The following is a 17843-nucleotide window of genomic DNA, read 5'->3' on the forward strand; positions in this document are numbered from 1 at the left end:
AATTAGATATGTGTTGCTATGGAAACACCTATCGCTAACAATACCAATTGATTTCAATCTTTTGGCTAGAAAAGGGTCTCTGTGGTCTTTGGTTCCTACTTTCTCTGCCTTTAATTCATCATCTCTCATTAACAAGTAGAAATACATCCTCTGCTTGGTACTTAAAAAAAAAACTGTTCAGCATTTTAAATGACTGATTCTATGAGTGGCAAATTTGGTCAGCTGGATTGACTGAATGTAAAGGACGCTGTATCACAGCTCTTGACGTCATCAGAAGAGCCACTACACTTCAGAAGTCTTCCCAGGGAGCTTGAGTGCCCTCCCGGCAGGAGATGTTGTACACTGGGTTGTACTCAGTGTTGTACACTGGGTTGGTCTCTGCTGTGGGAGCAGAGCGGAGCTGGACATTCACTCTTCCTAACAGCTCAGTATTGCTTTATTTTCTGGTTGTAACAATTTGTGCTGGTTTTTGTGCTGTGACCTGCATTGCCTCCCTGGGATTTATTTGTTTAGATCAGAAAAATCTGAGCTGGTAATTCAGCTGGGAACACAGGTCAAAGATAAAAGACATCTGGACTGGGGTGAGGGAGCACCAAGCTTGGGGAGCCCTCTCGTTGGTTCTCTAGAGCTGAGCCATGTGTCCAGGTGAAGGGCAAAGCTTTTCCAGGACAGCGCGGACTTCCTCTGGATTGTAGTTCCAAGGGCCAGGTTTACCCTGCAAGAGAGATGAGTCAGATGTCATCGGTCCCACCCTACAACGCATGTCGCGTCTGGGGCTTGTCTGAGAGATCTGGGCTAATGATATCTACATGGGAATTGTCAGTGCAGGCAGATGCAGCCTTGAGGTAGGTCATGCCACTCAGGGAAATTGTGGAGAGTGCCACCAACATTTAACATGAATAGTGGGCAGGGAGTTAGGAGGGAGGCCAGAGGCAAAATGACAGAGGTTTAGGAGAAGGGGACCAAACCATAAGTTCTTACATCAGCCTTGACACTGAGTTCTTTCCATTCTATAGAATGACTCTGGCTCTCCAGACCCACTGTCCTTGCTCAGGCCTCTTCATCCCAATTTGGGAAACCACAGTACTTTCTGTGCTCGGTCCCTGTTCTCTTTGTCCTCTCTCCACAGACACCAGTGATTTTTCTAAAGTGCAGTTCTGATCAGATCATGCCTCATCTGTTCAAAACCTTCCTGTGGCTCTTCTTGGCCTTCAGAGTAAGATGAAATTCCCTGGTCCAGAACCAGATCCTGGCCATCTAAATGATTAATTCCCTTCCTCCTCATGCCTTACCCTAATGTGCCTCACACCTTACCCACCTGCTTCCTATATTCTCAGCCAACTTCCCTCCTCACAATGGCTTGCCTGAGTCCTTGCAGCTCAAGGCACAAGCCGGCCAGATCCTCGGAAAAGCCTGTCCTTCCCCAGAAGCTGGAAACCTGAAGTCTGAGAGCTAGATCAATTCTGACACCCACGCTCTTTCATTTGTATGGTGTCCTCAACAGCTCCGGTGTTCTGACAGCAGAATCGAATTGTTGGGGATTCAGAGACGTGGCTCATAAAGTAAAATATTTACTCTCTGACTCATCAACAGAAAAGCTTCCTTGACCCCTGCTCTGGAATCGTCCAGCACTTGGCTCAACCTTACCCCCTCCCCTCCCCCCTCGCTCTCTTCCTGTTCTCTATATGGAGCAAGTACTCATGGGGTCCAAAAGGAGGTATGAGAACCCCTGAAGCTGGGGTTATAGGTGGTTGTGAGCTGCCCGAACTGAACTCAGGTCCCCTGGAAGAGCAGAACAAGCTTTTAACTGCTGAACCATCTCTCCAGCTGTAACCTTGGTTTTTGAGACAGGGTCTCTCTCTGGTCTGGGGCTTACCAATTAGGTTAGACTTCCGGCCACAGAGCCCCAGGGATCTATCCGCCTGTCAGCAACCTTGGCATCAGTAATGATATCTGTGTGCTGGGATTAAAGGCATTTGGCGCTGCGCCGCCCCAGTAATGATGTCTGTATAAGAGCTGTCAATCCAGGATGGTTCCCATCTGTTTCCAATCCCTAGCACTGGAATTCCAAGGGCATGCCCTTGGGCTCAGCTTTTTCACGTGGGTTCTGGGTACCAAATTCAGGTCCCTGTGCCTGTGTGGCAAGCTCTTTAATGGCTGATCCATCTTTCCATCTCTCCTGCTCTTCTTTGTATCTTTCTTAGCCTCGACTATGGATGCTTTTGACATAAGTCAGGGGTCATTTTAAGTACATTCTCTATTTCTTGTACCTGCACAGGGCCTAACCCAGATTAGGGACTCAGTGCCCAGCTTGCCTCAATAGTGCCATTAAAAGATGAGGTCTCAGGGAGAAGGGAAGATGGGTCTTCAACTGTGACCCTTGCCCCCTGGGGCTCCGTCTGTAGGTTATTCTTTGTTTTACTGGCAGGGGGTAAAGCTAGCTTGTCATCTATGTGGCTAGGCATCCATAGTCCGTTCTCAAGGTTTGAAATCCCTTCAGAACCACACAATTTAGCTTCTACCCTCTGGGTAGGCTAATGGTGTCTGATGGGTCATGGCTATGATTACTTTCTTTATCCTAACCAGGCAGAAACCTTGAGGGGAAATGGTTGCTATGAGGCTGGCCTGACTCAGTTTCCAAGTCATTTTCCTGCCTCATTTCTAGCTTCTGTCACTCGGTCCTTCTTAGCAGTGACAGCTCCAGAGCCTTCCTCTTCTGCTTGCCTGGTGACCTTGGGCAAGCTCTCCCTTCTCTGAGCATCATGAAGAAAATGGAAACATTTTCCAACTCAGCTCAGTGGGTAAATGTGCCTGTTGCCAAGCCAGATGACCTGAGTTTGATTGTCAAGACTCACCTGGTGAAAAGAGAAACTGACCCCCACCAGTTACACTCTGACCCCCCACACACACTCACAGTGGCATGCATGTGCCTTCCTTCACACATGTGAGATCAATAAAAAATGTAATTAAAAAATTAAAAATAAAGGCTGGGCATGGTGGTACATGCCTTTAATCCCAGCACTTGGGAGGCAGAGGCAGGCGGATTTCTGTGAGTTCAAGGCCAGCCTGGTCTATAGAGTGAGTTCCAGGACAGCTGAAGTTATGTAGAGAGACCTTGTCTCAAAAACAAACAAGCAATAAAAGCTAAACAAGAAGAGATAAGGACTAGGCCAAACTCTGGATGCCGAGGCAGCCAGGAGATTGCAGCTCTAGTCAAATGCATGTGCGTGGACACGCTTCACTCTGCACTGGGTGGAGACCAATCTCATTTTGCAGAAGAGAAAACCAGAAGGTTATGAGGTGAAAGGACTCGCCCAGGTTACATGGTGAGAAGTAATGGAATACAGCGCTCCCTGGGCTGACATCCCCTTCTGCCCCCGTGACACCAACTCCATGCCCTTTCCCAGACCTCCCAGGTCACCACCTTGTAGCAGATCCTGCCCTCCTGTATAACATAGAGCCTCTCAGGCAGAGCTGCGTAGAGCTGGCTGCTCTGGTTCTGCATTGTGTCCGCCACCACAGGGCACTGGGGACTCCTGTCCAGCAGCCGGTGTGCAGCCTGCAGGCGGTCCTGGAGGCTTCGGTGCTGCCGGATGTCCACGTTGTTCTTGAAAGCCCAGCCATCTGCAGGAGGAAGGGTAGGCTGCAGCCCCACAGATGCGACATGCAGTTCCCATGGTCTAAGTCCCACCCACTTTTAACAGAAAGCTCCACATAGCAGTGCCCCTGTTAGAAACTGGCCAAGTCTCCTGTCAGAGGTGAAACGCAAGGACACATGGGGTCACCAGAACTCAAGTGCTACCTGGGATACTGACTGGCAGGGCAGGCCTCGGGTCTTCAATGAGACATAGTTGGACAAAGTGTTAGTGATTGTTAGCCTATGTTTGAGCCACTGGGGGCTTTGCTAGAGGAAGAGTCTCTCTAGGGGTCAGTGGGCGTGTAGCCCGCACCCAGGATGTCAAGGTTGCTGGTGCCTCAACTGCATGTAGGGGCAAAGGTCAGAGCAGTGGTTGTCCAGGTGTGTGGTGTGTGTGTGTGTGTGTGTGTGTGTGTGTGTGTGTGTGTGTGTGTCTCCCCACCACCACCCCCCTTCCCCAGGAGCTTCTTAGTCACCGGAATTCCCAGCCCTGCTCTAGGCCATAGAGGAACAGGCTCTGAGCTGTGTGTTTTCACAGCCTTCTCTATGATTCTAACGTGCAAGACAGTTGAAGGACTTCTACTCTGAGTGACTGAGCAATGGTGGTGCATGCCTTTAGTCCCAGCACTCTGTAGGCAGAGGCAGGCAGATCTCTGTGAGTTTGAGGCCAGCCTGATCTACAGAGTGAGTTCCAGGACAGCCAGGGCTACACAATGAAACCCTGTCTCGAAAGACCACCACCATCAACAATAACAACAATAATACTACTGTGGAAACTAGACAACCTCCCTCCCCTATTTCTCACCATGGTGTTCTTTCCAATATATAAATCTGTTGATGGTTGTTTTTTACCCTCCACCCAGCTCCCAAATAAATCTCACATGGAGGCTTTTTCTTAATTATAAATGTCCAGCCTTAGCTCGGCTTGTTGCTAACCAGCTTTACTTAACTTATCCTGGCTATCTTTGGCCTCAGAGGCTTTTATCTTTCTCTATTCATGTACACCTTTTCTTTCCTTCTTACTCCGTGTCTGGCTGTGTAGCTGCGTGGCTGAGTGGCTGGCCCTAAAGTCCTCCTTCCTCTCTCATTCCTTCTTTTCCCCCCAGATTTCTCCTTCTATATATCTTCTCTACCTGCCTGTCCCGCCTATCCTTTCTCCTGCCTTGACATTGGCCGTGTAGCTCTTCAATAGACCATCAGGTGTTTTAGACAGGCAAAGTAACACAGGCTTCACAGAGTTAGACAAAGGCAACGTAAACAAAAGTAATATATCTTAAAATAATATTCCTAACACATATCTGCCTTTGTCACTCTCCTGCCTAGATCTTTTGATGGGCCCCTATCACCCTCCAGCTCGATCCTGGGCTCCTTAATGCCTTTCAGCTCTAGATGTGAGCGCCTACAGGAAGGAGGAGCTGTGTGTGTCTTGTTTCACTCTTGCTGGGTCCAGCATGAGCTTGAGCAGAGACCCAGTGCTGGCTGAGTATGGCTGAGTGATTCTGCAAGGCAGCGGCTGTTGCTCTACTCTGAGGCAGAGAAACAAGTCTGAAAGTTGACTGAGGTTATATGACCAGCACATGCTAGAGCGGGAACTACACCCAGACTTTGCCTCAGACCCCTGAGCCCCTAGGATTGGTGGACTCTGGCTCTGCACACTTTCTTTCTGAAGTTCATGTCCAGTTCTGTCTGTCTCACAAAAACAAGCATGTCAGAGCAGGAGGTGGGGAGGAAGAACTGTCTGCTGGCGGGGAGCAAGACAAGGGTGACAGGGACAGGACAGCGCCAGGGAGCTTTTCCCCAGTGGCTCAGGTGGACAGGTCTGGGTTCTGGAAAGGGTGAGACTTGCTGGGCCTGACTTCAGGAAAAGCGCAGCAGGCATCAGAACCAGGCGTTGATGCTGGGGGTGATCGCGCCCCCTACTACAGCTAGAACTTGTTCTTTTGGAAATGAATTGCTGTGGGATGTTCTGTATGGCAAATGTATTGCTAATTAGTCAATAAATAAAACACTGATTGGCCATTGGCTAGGCAGGAAGTGTAGGCGGGACAAGGAGGAGAATAAAACTGGGAAGTGGAAGGCTGAGTCAGAGAGACACTGCCAGCCGCCACGATGAGAAACAGCACGTTAAGATGCCGGTAAGCCACGAGCCATGTGGCAAGGTATAGATTAATGGAAATGGATTAATTTAAGCTGTAAGAACAGTTAGCAAGAAGCCTGCCACGGCCATACAGTTTGTAACCAGTATAAGTCTCTGTGTTTACTTGGTCGGGTCTGAGCGGCTGTGGGACTGGCAGGTGAGAGAGATTTATCCTGACTGTGGGCCAGGCAGGAAAACTCCAGCTACAATGAATGCCGTCCTCTAGGTCAGCTCCTCCAAGTGTGGTCCCTGGGCCAGCTGCCCCAGCTCTACCTGACCACACCCTGGTACCCAATAGGGTCTCCAGGTAACCTTACGGAAGTTTGAGAAGTGCCACCCTAGGATCTAATCAGCTCTGGCTAAGCTCCAGCTGTCATCTTGGAGACCGTCAACGCCCTGTCTCTTCTCAGCTAGGGAGATTACAGATCTCAGTGGCTGCCCAGGACCTACCTCTCACAGGGATTCACTGTGCCTTGTGCTTGAGCTCCTGCTGCCCAAGCTGTTCCTAAAAATATATATATTCTGGAAAAGTTAAAATATGCATAAAACTACAGAGAAGCGCATGCTCGTACCCATGCACTTATTACCCCACGACATCTTAAGTTGTCCCCCAAATGTGAATGAGGAGAAGCTTCCTTGAGTAAGAGCTGTCCTATAGCAGTGTGTTCCTCTGAGTGTGGTCCTGAAACTCAACCCAGATCTGTGAAAGCATCTGCTTCAGCAAGGCCCCCAGGAGCATGGCAGCTGTGTTCCAGACAGGCCCTAATGTCCCTTTGATCTTAGGATATATCTGAATATAGCTATAGGGCAGCAGCCATTTTCATTTGAGACTCCTCACGTCTCAACGCCTTGAAAATGGGCTCAAACCAGCTGCCCTCCCTTGAACCTCCGCTTATCTATGTTCCTCTTCAGACTTCTGCTCTGCGTGCCCTGGCTGCAGCAGATGTGGAGAGAGAGGCAGAGGCAAAGCCAGTGCAGGGCTTCCCTGGCCCTCCCTCCTCGTCTCCCCCCCACACACACACACACTATAAGATGGGCTTGGGGGATGGGAGAAAGAAGAGGGTGGGAAGAGTAGAGGCAGAGAGTCCTTTCCTACCTGTCGCGTGAGCTTCTTCGATGTAGATGATGAGGAAGTCTGCCGTGGAGGCAAAGTCGTCTACAAGTCTCTTGAATTGGTCAAATTTCAGAAGAAATGAAGGTCAGGTGCAGCTTCCAAAATTCAGCACCAGCGGCCTGTTGCCTGCAGCAAAGGGACCATCAGGAGTTACGACCTGCTCGGTTTTCTCTTGCCTGTAACGTCTTCCCTCCTGCATTCAGATCTGTTCCTTCTGTCCCTATGGGGTGCATCCTGGGCACAGTGTAGAGCCCAAGCCTAGACAGCAAGGCTAGTGGGGGCTAAGGCTGGCTTTTGCCCCCTGAGACCAGAGGTTTTGTTAGGAGTTTCGATGACCACTGTAGATGCTAGATGGTAATTAAAATAATAGAAGAATCCCTTCCCCTCAGACTGAAGTTTATAAGGTAGACAGATATCCATCCTCTATGAGATATGATTCCTAGTATTCAGAGTGGGTAGTTACCCCCCCCCTTTTTTGAGACAAGGTCTCACTATGTAGCACTGGCTACCCTAGAACTCACTATGTAGACCAGGCTGGCCTTGAACTCATAGAGATCTGCCTCCTGAGTGCACCACCATGCCTGGCAGTTCTCTCTCATTCTCAGGAAGCATCTGAAGCTTATGCACTTGCTTCAGCACCCACACACAGCAGGTCAGCAGTGGAGTTCAAATGGACACTAGCTTTGGACTTGCACATCAGTGCTCTTTCTATAAAAAGTACCTCAGTTTCCTCCTCGTGTGCAATGGACACGATGGTGCGTGCTCTGCAGGGAGCTGGAACGGTAGCTCGGTGGTTTAGAGCACTTCCTGATCTTGCACAGGTTCTGTTCTCAGCACCCACATTAGGCGGTTCACCACCACCGGCAATTCCAGTTCCAGGGATTAGGCGCCCTCTTTTGGTCTCTGAGGCACCAGGCACACAGGTGGTGCACACACATACACACAGGCACACACATACAATAAAAAAAACGAGTCTTCAGAGAACACACACTTTACAGGATCGTTATGAAGATTAAGTAAACTAATGCCAATGAGGGCTTAAGCTGGCGCCTGGCACAGACGAGATGCTCAGTAAATGTTCACGATTGCGAGGAACTGGTGTCTGCCCCTTGAGCTCTGAGGTAGTGAGACAGTGTAGAGGATATCCCAGAGGGAGCAGGGATGGGACCTGCTGCCACATGAAATCTTCAGAAACGAAGCTGGCGCTGCCAGATTTGCTAAACAGATTCCTCGTGCCTTCTGCGGTCTCTCTCAGCACCTGGCCTGGTGTTTTAGTTAGCTGCTGTTTAATGCCATGCTCCCCTAAGCCCAAAGATATTGGAAGGGTGAGAGAGGCCCCCATAGTCACCGTGCAGCTCTGGGCTTTGCGTGTATCTCCCATCTCCTCCAGACCGAAACGCTCTCAGCCAGGAGGATAGAAGCGGAGGCAGAAGCTCCCCCTCCTGCCTGCCCGGCCTTCTTCCCACTGGGCATTGCCTCTTCTATTCCTGGGTGTTCCAGGGACCTCCATGGGGTAGAGGCTGACTGACAAGGAGCCTCTCCCTCCAGGTCTCTCCCAGTCACTTGCCACATTGCACACTGTCAATGCCGGGGACAGCACCCTGCCATGTGACACTGGGGAGGGGTGCCCCCACTAGATCCCACCTTTCCTGTTCAGTGATCTTCCCTCTTCTGGGGCAGAAAGTGGCAGCAGTCACTGCGGGAGCAGGAGGGCACAGCCAGTGATAGAAGAGTGAGTCTCAGAGGACATGTCTCAGACATTCAGAAAAAGGCTGTGCTTGTGTGGGCTGAGGGTTCAGGTCCTCAGAGCTCATCCGTTATCCCACAAGGCTTAACAACTAACTGTAGTTCCAAGGATGAAAACATGGCTGGACATAGTGGTACAAGCGTGTAGTCCCAGAACTGAGGAGACTGAGGCAGGTGATGGCTGTGAGTTTGAGACAAGTCATGTAGTGAGACCCTGTCTCACAAGCCCACCCTCCTAAAGATGAAACCATGAGGAATTTCATGCCAACTTCTGCAAAATACCAACTCCCAAGCGTGAGGCCCTTCTGAGTGTGGGACCCTGTGGGAGTCCCTGGTCTTAAGCCTGCCAAGCCAGCTCTAGGCAGGAGCCTTCTTAACTCCTCAGCCAAGGCTAAGGAAAGCCCTGGGGACCTACTACTGTACCCTGAGGTTTCTATGGCTGACGCTGAAACCCTCTTGAACCCTTGTCTATTGGAGGCTGGCTGGCCCTGCACAGTGACACAGGCTATGTGAGCAACCACAGCTCCCAAGCTGCTCCTTGCCCCTGAAGGGTTCATACTCATCTCCCCATTTTGAACACGCTTCACATTCTACCTATAAGCATTTATTCAGCATTCACAAACCCAGGCTGGCCGCCACTGGCGGATGTCAGTACCGAAGGAGGCCATCAGGAATCTGATTTAGCAGGGAGACTGGCCACAAGCAAGTAAACAGTCAGTGAGCCTTGTGAAACTGTGATAGTGTTAGGAAAGAGATCAGAAAGGAATGGCCCACTGCAGACAGGTGGGGCAGGGAGAGCCTCTGGAGAGCTGCCATTCAACGTGAGAGGTGAAGGACAGGAATGAACCAGCCCTGGGGAGAGGAAGAGGGGCATCCCAGGCGAAGCGAGTCAATGGACAAAGTCCTCGAGGAGGGGACAGAGCCCAGTTTAAGGACCTGCAAGACCACTGTCTGGAACCTGCCAGGGGAGCGCCAAGGGTGGAGTTGGTACAGACGGCAATGGACCAGAGCAAGGGCATTGGGTTTTATTCTAGCTGCAGTCCTGGAGCTATAAGGCAAGGGTGGTGGGCATATGCTATGATTCTTGCCCGCCTGGTTCCTTAGTCCCTTTTCTCATTTGGAATTCTGTGTATGACTGACAAGACAGTGCCCGGCTTTGCTATGTGGAAGACAGAAGAAGCAGGTATGCCCTCTGCCCCAGCAGCTGGGGTCGGGCAGCACTCCCCATCCAGGTCTTTGATTCTGGAGCCACTGAGATAGAAGAACTCACAGCCTGGTGGCGGTATTCAGGGATGGTGATGGACGTCCCAACTACGGTGACAGCAAGATCTGGTCTAAGTGTTGATGTTAAAGACGCCCCATACCCAAGTCTCCAGAGACCTTTAGTCTTGGGGAGCCCAAGCTCCTTCTCATATGTTCCTTTGCACTCACATGAGCATGCTATGTGTGTGTGTGTGTGTGTGTGTGTGTGTGTGTGTATGTATGTGGATGTGTGTGGATGTGTGTGGATATGTGTATGTGTATGTGTGGTGTGTGTGTGTGTATATGTGTGGTGTTGTGTGTATGTGTGGTGTGTGTGTAGGTGTATGTGTATGTATGTGTGTGTATGTATGTGTGTGTATGTGTGGTATGTGTGTGTATGTATGGTATGTGTGTGTATGTGTGGTATGTGTGTGTATGTGTGGTATGTGTGTGTATGTGTGGTATGTGTGTGTATGTGTGGTTTGTGTGTGTATGTGTGGTTTATGTGTGTATGTGTGGTGTGTGTGTATGTGTGGTATGTGTGTGTATGTAGGTGTGTGTATGTGTGGTGTGTGTGTATGTTGGTATGTGTGTGTATGTGTATGTAGGTAGGTGGATAGATGCCTGTGTGGAGGTCCGAAGATGACCACTTGCAAGAGTCTATTCTTTCTTGCTACCACGTGGGTCCTGAGGATTGAACTCAGGTTGTCTGGTTTGGCTATGGATGCTTTTACCCACTGAACCATTTTGCCAGCCCACAAATTATTCTCTGACCTCCACACATGCATCATGGCATACTTGTGGAACACTTGTGCTCACACACATATATGTATATGCACACATACATATATAAATGAATTAAAATATGTAATAAAAATTTTAAAGGAGACCAGAGTGAAGTCTGTTGCTTGCAGAAATCCCTAGCTTCATGTAGCAATCATATTCACACTTGAAAGGCATGCTGGCTGTTGTGTGGAGTGGGAAGAAGGTGGGCGGGTGGGGGGGGCAGCTGGACAGAGAAGGGGAGCGTCAGCTAATGCGCAGGCAGGGGACAGGCAGAACTGAAGGACATGCTGCTAGCTGGCAGAGGGTTCCTTGGCTGGCTCCTGCTTCATGTCATCAATTACACATCTTCCTGTTCTGCACAGGATTTGAAGCAGCTTGCACATATGTTAAAATAGCAAATAATGCCGGACGATGGTGGCGCATGCCTTTAATCCCAGCACTCGGGAGGCAGAGCCAGGCGGATCTCTGGGAGTTCGAGGCCAGCCTGGGCTACAGAGGGAGATCCAGGACAGCCTGGGCTACAGAGTGAGATCCAGGACAGGCACTAAAACTACACAGAGAAACCCTGTCTCACAAAAAACCAAACCAAACAAAACAAAATAGCAAGTAGTAACCGAGGGACGAGACCATGGCCGTCTGAGAAGTGTAGAGCAGGAGGGCAAACGGGCAAGCGGCCCCAGTTGCTCTGCGCCTTTTGAAACTCAGCTTAGTTTTTGGCAATGCTGGAGATTCAATCCAAGACCTCCAACGTGCTTGGCAAGAGTTCTACCACTGGGCTGTGTCCCGGCCACTGTGCATCCATTGTAACAGACCTGTGCACTTGACTTTGCATGTTCTAGGGGACAAGTAAAAGGAGACCCCCAAGTCGTTATAATTTCCTAATATGGGGCCAGCGAGATGGCTCAGAATTCAGGGTGCTTGCTGCCAAGCCTGACGACCTCGGTTTGATTCCCAGAGCCCACATGGTGGAAGGAGAAAACCTGCTCCTTCGAGTTGTCCCCTGACCTCCACATGTACACTGTGGCGTGTGCATGGGCACATGTATACACACACACACACACACACACAAATAAATAAATGAATAAATAAATGAATGAATGAATAAATAAATAAACAAAGCCCCAGATTCTCAGCCTTCAGTGTGAGGGTAGACATGCTGGGTTCTCTGCAGACACAAAGCGCTCCTCGTCTGGTTTGCAGACTGTTTTCCTAGGCGGCCCTGGGAGGTCCCAGAGTGGGGCCTCGTCTGGTTGATTGCATGATGATTCCTCACCACATGACAGGGAGGCCCAGGCCTTAGCAGGGGAGGCTCCGTGCTTAGCAGGGGAGGCCAGTCACTGACAAGCAGCTGGTCACTGGACTGTAATGACCCTGGAGAGCCGCTCTTCAGATAAGAAAGGTGCTTTCAGGTCAGGGCCAGCTCAAACTGTTAGCCGTCTGGAATTTGCTTTTAATGGGCAAAACTTCAACAGGCCCCAGAAGGGGCAGGACCATTTGTTTACTTATCTAGACAGTGGTCGTCATGGTGATGAGTAGCCAGGGCAAAGTCTACACTTGGTGCCATGCCGACCTGGCGGTAGAGAGACGGATGGGTGCTCATGACTGGCGCCCTGTTAGTGTCCACAGGCCACAGTCCACACTGTGAGGGTGTCAGGTAAGGACTCCAAGTCAGATCTGCTGTGTTGCATACATAGGAATCCAGTTCTAGAGCGCAGCGGGACTGGGCTCATGTTTGTGACTCCTGGGCCAGCATGCAAGCCTCTGGCCCAGGCTCTCTCCATAGAGAACCCCCTTTTATCGTTACTAGGTGATGCCTCCTCTGTGCACTTGGAGAGACTGCAGATCCAAGTTTGCTCTGTGCATGTGTGTGGTGCTCAGGAGTGTGCGCATACTGTGCGTGTGTGTCCTTGTTCAGGGCTGTGCAGAGGACTGGAGATGGAAAGAATCTCTCTGAGGCCCCAGGGTCCCATTGGACAGGAAAAAGCAGGCCAGAAGTACAAGCTCTTGCCCCCCACTCCACTGAGAACTGCTGTGTGACCCTGAACGGGTTCTTTACAACTCTGGCCCTTTGCATCTGAAACAGTGACGGGGTTGTTTAGATGATATTATCTGTAAGGACTCACTCGCCTGGCCTCCCATTCCGTGCCTTGAAAATGAGTTCAACGTTCATATCCAAAGCATCCTTCAGAGTGTTTCAAAGGCCTGGAAGGTTTCTGAAGTATTATGGGATGTCTTTGTAATGAATAATTATTCGGAAAACCTTCCACAAAAGGCACAACGCTGTCAGGAGTGTGTGTACCTCCGGGCAGGAGACGGGCCGCCCTCCAGCTCTGGTCCCTGGTGACCTCAGCAGCCTCCCCTTGTACCCAGTTTCTACCCGTGGGAACTCGACGGCCCCTCCCATCTCTCCTGCTCTGTTCCCTGATTCTTGTCCTCATCTGCCCCTGGTTCCAGGGCTGCTAGACTGTCAGCTCCCCAGTGTCCTCCTGGTAGCTTTCCCCAAGTCACTCAGGCACAGGTGCCTTTTCCAGAACTGTCTTCTCTTCTCCAGAACTCCATCTCCTCTCCCATTCTCTCTGTCCCTCTGGTGTGCTGGGGCGGAGGCCAGTAACATTCATTTCTATTCACCAATGCCAGTGACTTCAGGGCACACTGGGTTAATGTGCTGATAGTCAACTCCATTTTATAAATGCAGGGTAGGAGGTCTATCTCAGCCCCTCACATCCTTTGCTCTCTGATACAGCCCCAGAGGTCAGGGACAAACTGCACACTCCTTTTCCTTTTCTTAAAAAAGGATTTGTTCGCCAGGCGGTGGTGGCGCACGCCTTTAATCCCAGCACTCGGGAGGCAGAGCCAGGCGGATCTCTGTGAGTTCGAGGCCAGCCTGGGCTACCAAGTGAGTTCCAGGAAAGGCGCAAAGCTACAGAGAAACCCTGTCTCGAAAAAACAAAAAAACAAACAAACAAAAAAAAAGGGTTTGTTTATTTATTTTTGGTGTGTGTGTGTGTGTGTGTGTGTGTGTGTGTACATGTGTCTAGGTGTCTGCAGAGACTAGAAGAAGGAGGTGGATCCCATGGAGCTAGAGCTACAGGCAGCTGTGAACTGCCCAACATGGGTGCTGGGAACCAAACTCAGGCTTTCTGGAAGAGCAACAACCATTCTCAACTGCTGAGCCCTCCCTCCAGCTCACCACTTCCCACTTTCTTTATTTTAATCAGGGTCTCATGTACAACTCTCAAGGTAGCGTGACCTTGAACTTGTGATCCTCTTGCCTCGGCTTCCCAAGTTCTAAGATTATGGGTTCCGGTCACCATGCCTGATTTGTTCTTATTTCTGTTCTGAGGATCGAACCCACAGCCTCAAGTATGCTAGGCAAGCACCCCACCACGGAGCCATGTCCCCAGCCAGTAGTTTTTGATACAGTTCTCATTATATAGCCCGGGCTGGCTCTGAACTCCAATCCTCCTGCCTCTGCTTCCCTAGTGCTGGGGCAACAGGTATTTGCCTCCATGCCTGGAAAACTGAACTCTTGTTAACTAAGAGTGGACAGGTAACTGATACAAGCAGTTCCGTGAACTGGCCCCGAGGCAGGGTGGCTTCAGGGAACTATCTTTGATGGACACGCAGCACATTGTACTGGTCCTCCAGTGTCTGGTACACAGAAGACACAGCACAAAAGCTACTGTTGCCATGTCTTATTGCCAGCGCTCGTGGGCTGTTAGCTGGAGAAATTAAGGTCCTTTTCACGTTATAATTTGAAATCATTAATGAGGAGAGAGACTTGCCCTTCCTCTCCTACATTGAACATTATCCTTCTCAGCCTACAAAAATCATATTCATTAGTTCTAAACACACTTCCTCCAGGAAGCCTTCCAAGTCTTGCAGGAAGTCAGGCCCTCCCTGACCCCTGTATTTCACAGGAACATTGAATTTGCTTGTTCTGTTCTCCTGTGCTGTGGAGCCATAAAGCCCTTGAGCCTAGGAGCAGGGTCTTGCCTGGGCTCCTGATGTCTATCTGAGAAATGGGAGGAAGAGATCTGATCTTGAGTCTGATTGGCCACTCACTCACTCACTCACTCACTCACTCAGCTCAGCTCAGCTCAGCCTCTCAGTTCTCTCCATTCCCCTTCTAGGACAAGGAGACACAGTTAGGTCAACATTTCCCAAAGGGTGGTGTTGGGAATCAGCCGAGGCTCAAAGGCTTTCCTTGAAGACAGAGGACTGTGTGGGGGTGTGGGGTGGGGCTTATTTTACAGATTTGCTTTTTTTTTTTAAGCCTCAGAGCCTCTCTGGACCTGTCACAGGCCCACTTGTCCTGTGGCATCACAGGAGCTAACACGGGATGTGGGGGTTTCCACACTGGTTTGCCTGGGGAACTCTATGTAGTGAAGCTTTTCTGAGGGGATTGGGTTCCAAAGAACATACTTTGAAAAGCACTGTTATCCCCCTGTTTTGGAGCCCAGAGGGTTAACTGAGTCAGACACAGCTCTCCCCCCCCACCCCCCACTGAGAAGCTCAGCTAATGGGGAGCAGGGAGTGGTGGGAGCTGGGTAGGAAGTAGCATTTCTTTGAGGGGAGAGAAGGCTAGGTTCAGCAGGGAGAGAGCATCTCCCTCGATATAGCGATATAGCGATCTAAGGTGGAGTCTCAGAGGATGAGGCAGGAGAGCTGGGTCCTGGTGCAGAGGGGAAAGTGGCTGGCCATACAAAGGTGTTCCAAATCATTATGTAAGCAAAGGTTCATGGAAGCCAAGCTCAGGTGGGCAAAACCTCACATTGGTCTGTTGGAGTTAGCATGAAGGAATCTTGGAAATAGCGATGGGGTGAACATTCCAAGCTTGACCAGGGAGGACAGTGAACACCAGGCCGAGCCCAGGGCTCCTCTGAATGCAGATGTGTGGTACTGCAGGGTGCTATGCTGGGTGGTCTTAGGAAAAAGTGATCTGGCAGCCTTTAAGTGGAGTCTGAAAAGGACCTCAAGTAGAGAGTTCTGTCAAGGAGAGGAGCAGTGAGGACTAAGTAGGGTTTCCAGAACCCAAACAGACCATATGGTGGATGGGGAAGAGGATGGAGGACTGAGAGATCTTCAACTGCTACCATGAGCCCACATCGGACATGGAGCACTAGAGTTGGTTGGAGCTATGGTCCCCTCCTGTGGAATTTAGAGGCTAGTGAGGGTGGCAGGTGAAACTTAGGAACCCACGCATAACTGCAAACCTTGAATGTTGATAAAGCAAATTTTAGGATGCTAGTCAGCCTAGAACAAGGGTAACCTGGGGAAGTCAGGGCTGGCTTCTTGCAGGAAGTGGCCTTGTATGTCAGACTGGAGGCTGAGAAGGATTTCATCAGATAAAGACGAGCTGCCTACATCCAGGGGCTGTAAAGCCAGAGTGGACGGCTTGTGAAATGAACCCTGGCGAGATGCCAGCTGAGAGAGAAAACCTCCGAGAATCCCACCACTTAGCAGGAGGCCAAGAAGCAACCCGAGGGATGGTAGAAAATTTGGTGTTTTCCAATTTACTTCTCCACCCCACCTGCCCCCACTGCTCCAAGCCCCTGAGCCGAAACAACCTGCTGACCTTGAATGAAATCCCAGATGTTGCACTCTTGTCCCGAGAGGCGGACCACCGTGCAGTTGGGGGCCAGCCCCCCATACTCAGCCCTGTCCTCGAGTCTCTGCCACCGGACCTTCAGGACGAACCAGAAGTACTGGATGCTGAAGAAGGTTGGGACCCAGTTGTCAGGGGAGAATCGGGGATTCCTGGCCATCCCGGTCTTTTGGCCCATGGCCAGGATGTTCTGCTTGACTCTCTCTGGGAACAGTATCATTAGCACCTTGCCCACAGCCACTTCCACGGCTACCTGCAAGAATATTCCTAGCCGCTTCAGCCATAGCCCTAGCCAGGCCAGCCCCATCTCAGCAAGGGGTAGAACTGACTCTGAGGTGGATGGAGGCGGATGGACAGAGAGGCCCCAGCCAGACAAAACTGGGCGGAGCTGGACAAAGGTGCAGGGCATAGTAGAAAGCCCTGACAAGAGGACTGTGCCAGACAGAACAGCAGGTGTTTGCTGTCAATTGGATGGAAAATTCCAAACCACAGGCACAGAGGTCTCTTCAAGTTATTATCTTCCCAAGTTCTTTGCTACCTTTTGAGAGATGCTTAGTTTCCCTCTGGGTGATTTTTTTTTTCTTTTTTAACAAACACTTGAAAAAATTCATTGAAAGGGACCTTGTTAAATCATAATGAATTCCACTATTTTGTACAATTAATATTGTACAATAGAAAATAATACAGTCATTTTTTTTTAAATAACGAAAAAAGGACCCTGTTAAAGATCTCTTGCTGCTGTGGTGGCTCACGCCTTTAATCCCAGCACTCAGGAGGCAGAGGCAGGTGGATCTCTGAGAGTTTGAAAGCAGCCTGGTCTACAGTACAAGTATCAGGACAACAAGGGATACACAGAGAAACCTTGTCTCAAAACAAACAAACAAACAAAAAGTTGAAAATGCATTTAATGCAGTCAATTTATCAAGCACAATAGTAGTATATCACTTAAAATGAAATTACACTTATATACGTGTGTGTGTGTGTGTGTGTGTGTGTGTGTGTGTATGGCAGGGGCCATGAATGCTGTAGCACATGTGTAGAGATTAGAGGATAACTTTGGTAGTCAGTTCTCGCCTACCCTGTGGGTCCTAGGGATTGAACTCAGGTCACTGGGCTAGGTGGCAAACACCTTTACCCACATGTACATCTTGGCACCACAAAGTGGAGCGTTAGAAGTTCAGCAGTGTCTTTACCCTGGGATGAGGTACCGATCCCAGCTTTTGATTTTTATTTGTGGTGCTGGTGACTGAGCTGAGGATCTCGTGCATCCTAGGTCAGTTCCACCACTTGAGCTACGCCCACAGCCCTGTCTTCTGCCCCTTTTGAAGTCAGATGTCCATTTTCTTGTTGAGTCTTAGGAGTTCTTGGAATATTTTACATAAGATTCTTTTTCAGAAATGTCTTTTGCAAATGCCCTTTCCCAGTCTAGGCTTGTCTTCTCGTTCTCTTGATAATTGTTTCTTTCCTTCTTCCTTTCTCCCTTCCTTCCTTCCTTCCTTCCTTCCTTTCTCTCTCTCTCTCTCTCTCTCTCTCTCTCTCTCTCTCTCTCTCTCTCTCTCTCTCTTTTGAATAA

General features: G+C 50.0%; 2 protein-coding genes across 2 annotated transcripts in view; one reads left to right on the forward strand and one right to left on the reverse strand.

The window, feature by feature from the left end:
- Positions 1 to 622: 622 nt before the first annotated feature.
- Dio1 (iodothyronine deiodinase 1) lies at positions 623 to 16577 on the reverse strand. The gene is made up of 4 exons (XM_059254644.1): positions 16241 to 16577; positions 6871 to 7014; positions 3425 to 3624; positions 623 to 715 (listed from the first exon to the last, which is right to left on the reverse strand). The coding sequence occupies exons 1-4, from the start codon at positions 16575 to 16577 to the stop codon at positions 623 to 625; spliced, it is 774 nt and encodes a 257-aa protein (XP_059110627.1).
- Yipf1 (Yip1 domain family member 1) overlaps positions 12206 to 17843 on the forward strand; it is a 36353-nt gene continuing 30715 nt past the window's right edge. Inside the window, exon 1 of the mRNA XM_059254643.1 lies at positions 12206 to 12316. The gene's annotated coding sequence lies outside the window, so the exon portion shown is untranslated. The remainder of the gene's footprint in view (positions 12317 to 17843) is intronic.

The sequence above is a fragment of the Peromyscus eremicus genome, chromosome 2 (assembly GCF_949786415.1).
Source record: "Peromyscus eremicus chromosome 2, PerEre_H2_v1, whole genome shotgun sequence".
Taxonomy (NCBI): domain Eukaryota; kingdom Metazoa; phylum Chordata; class Mammalia; order Rodentia; family Cricetidae; genus Peromyscus; species Peromyscus eremicus.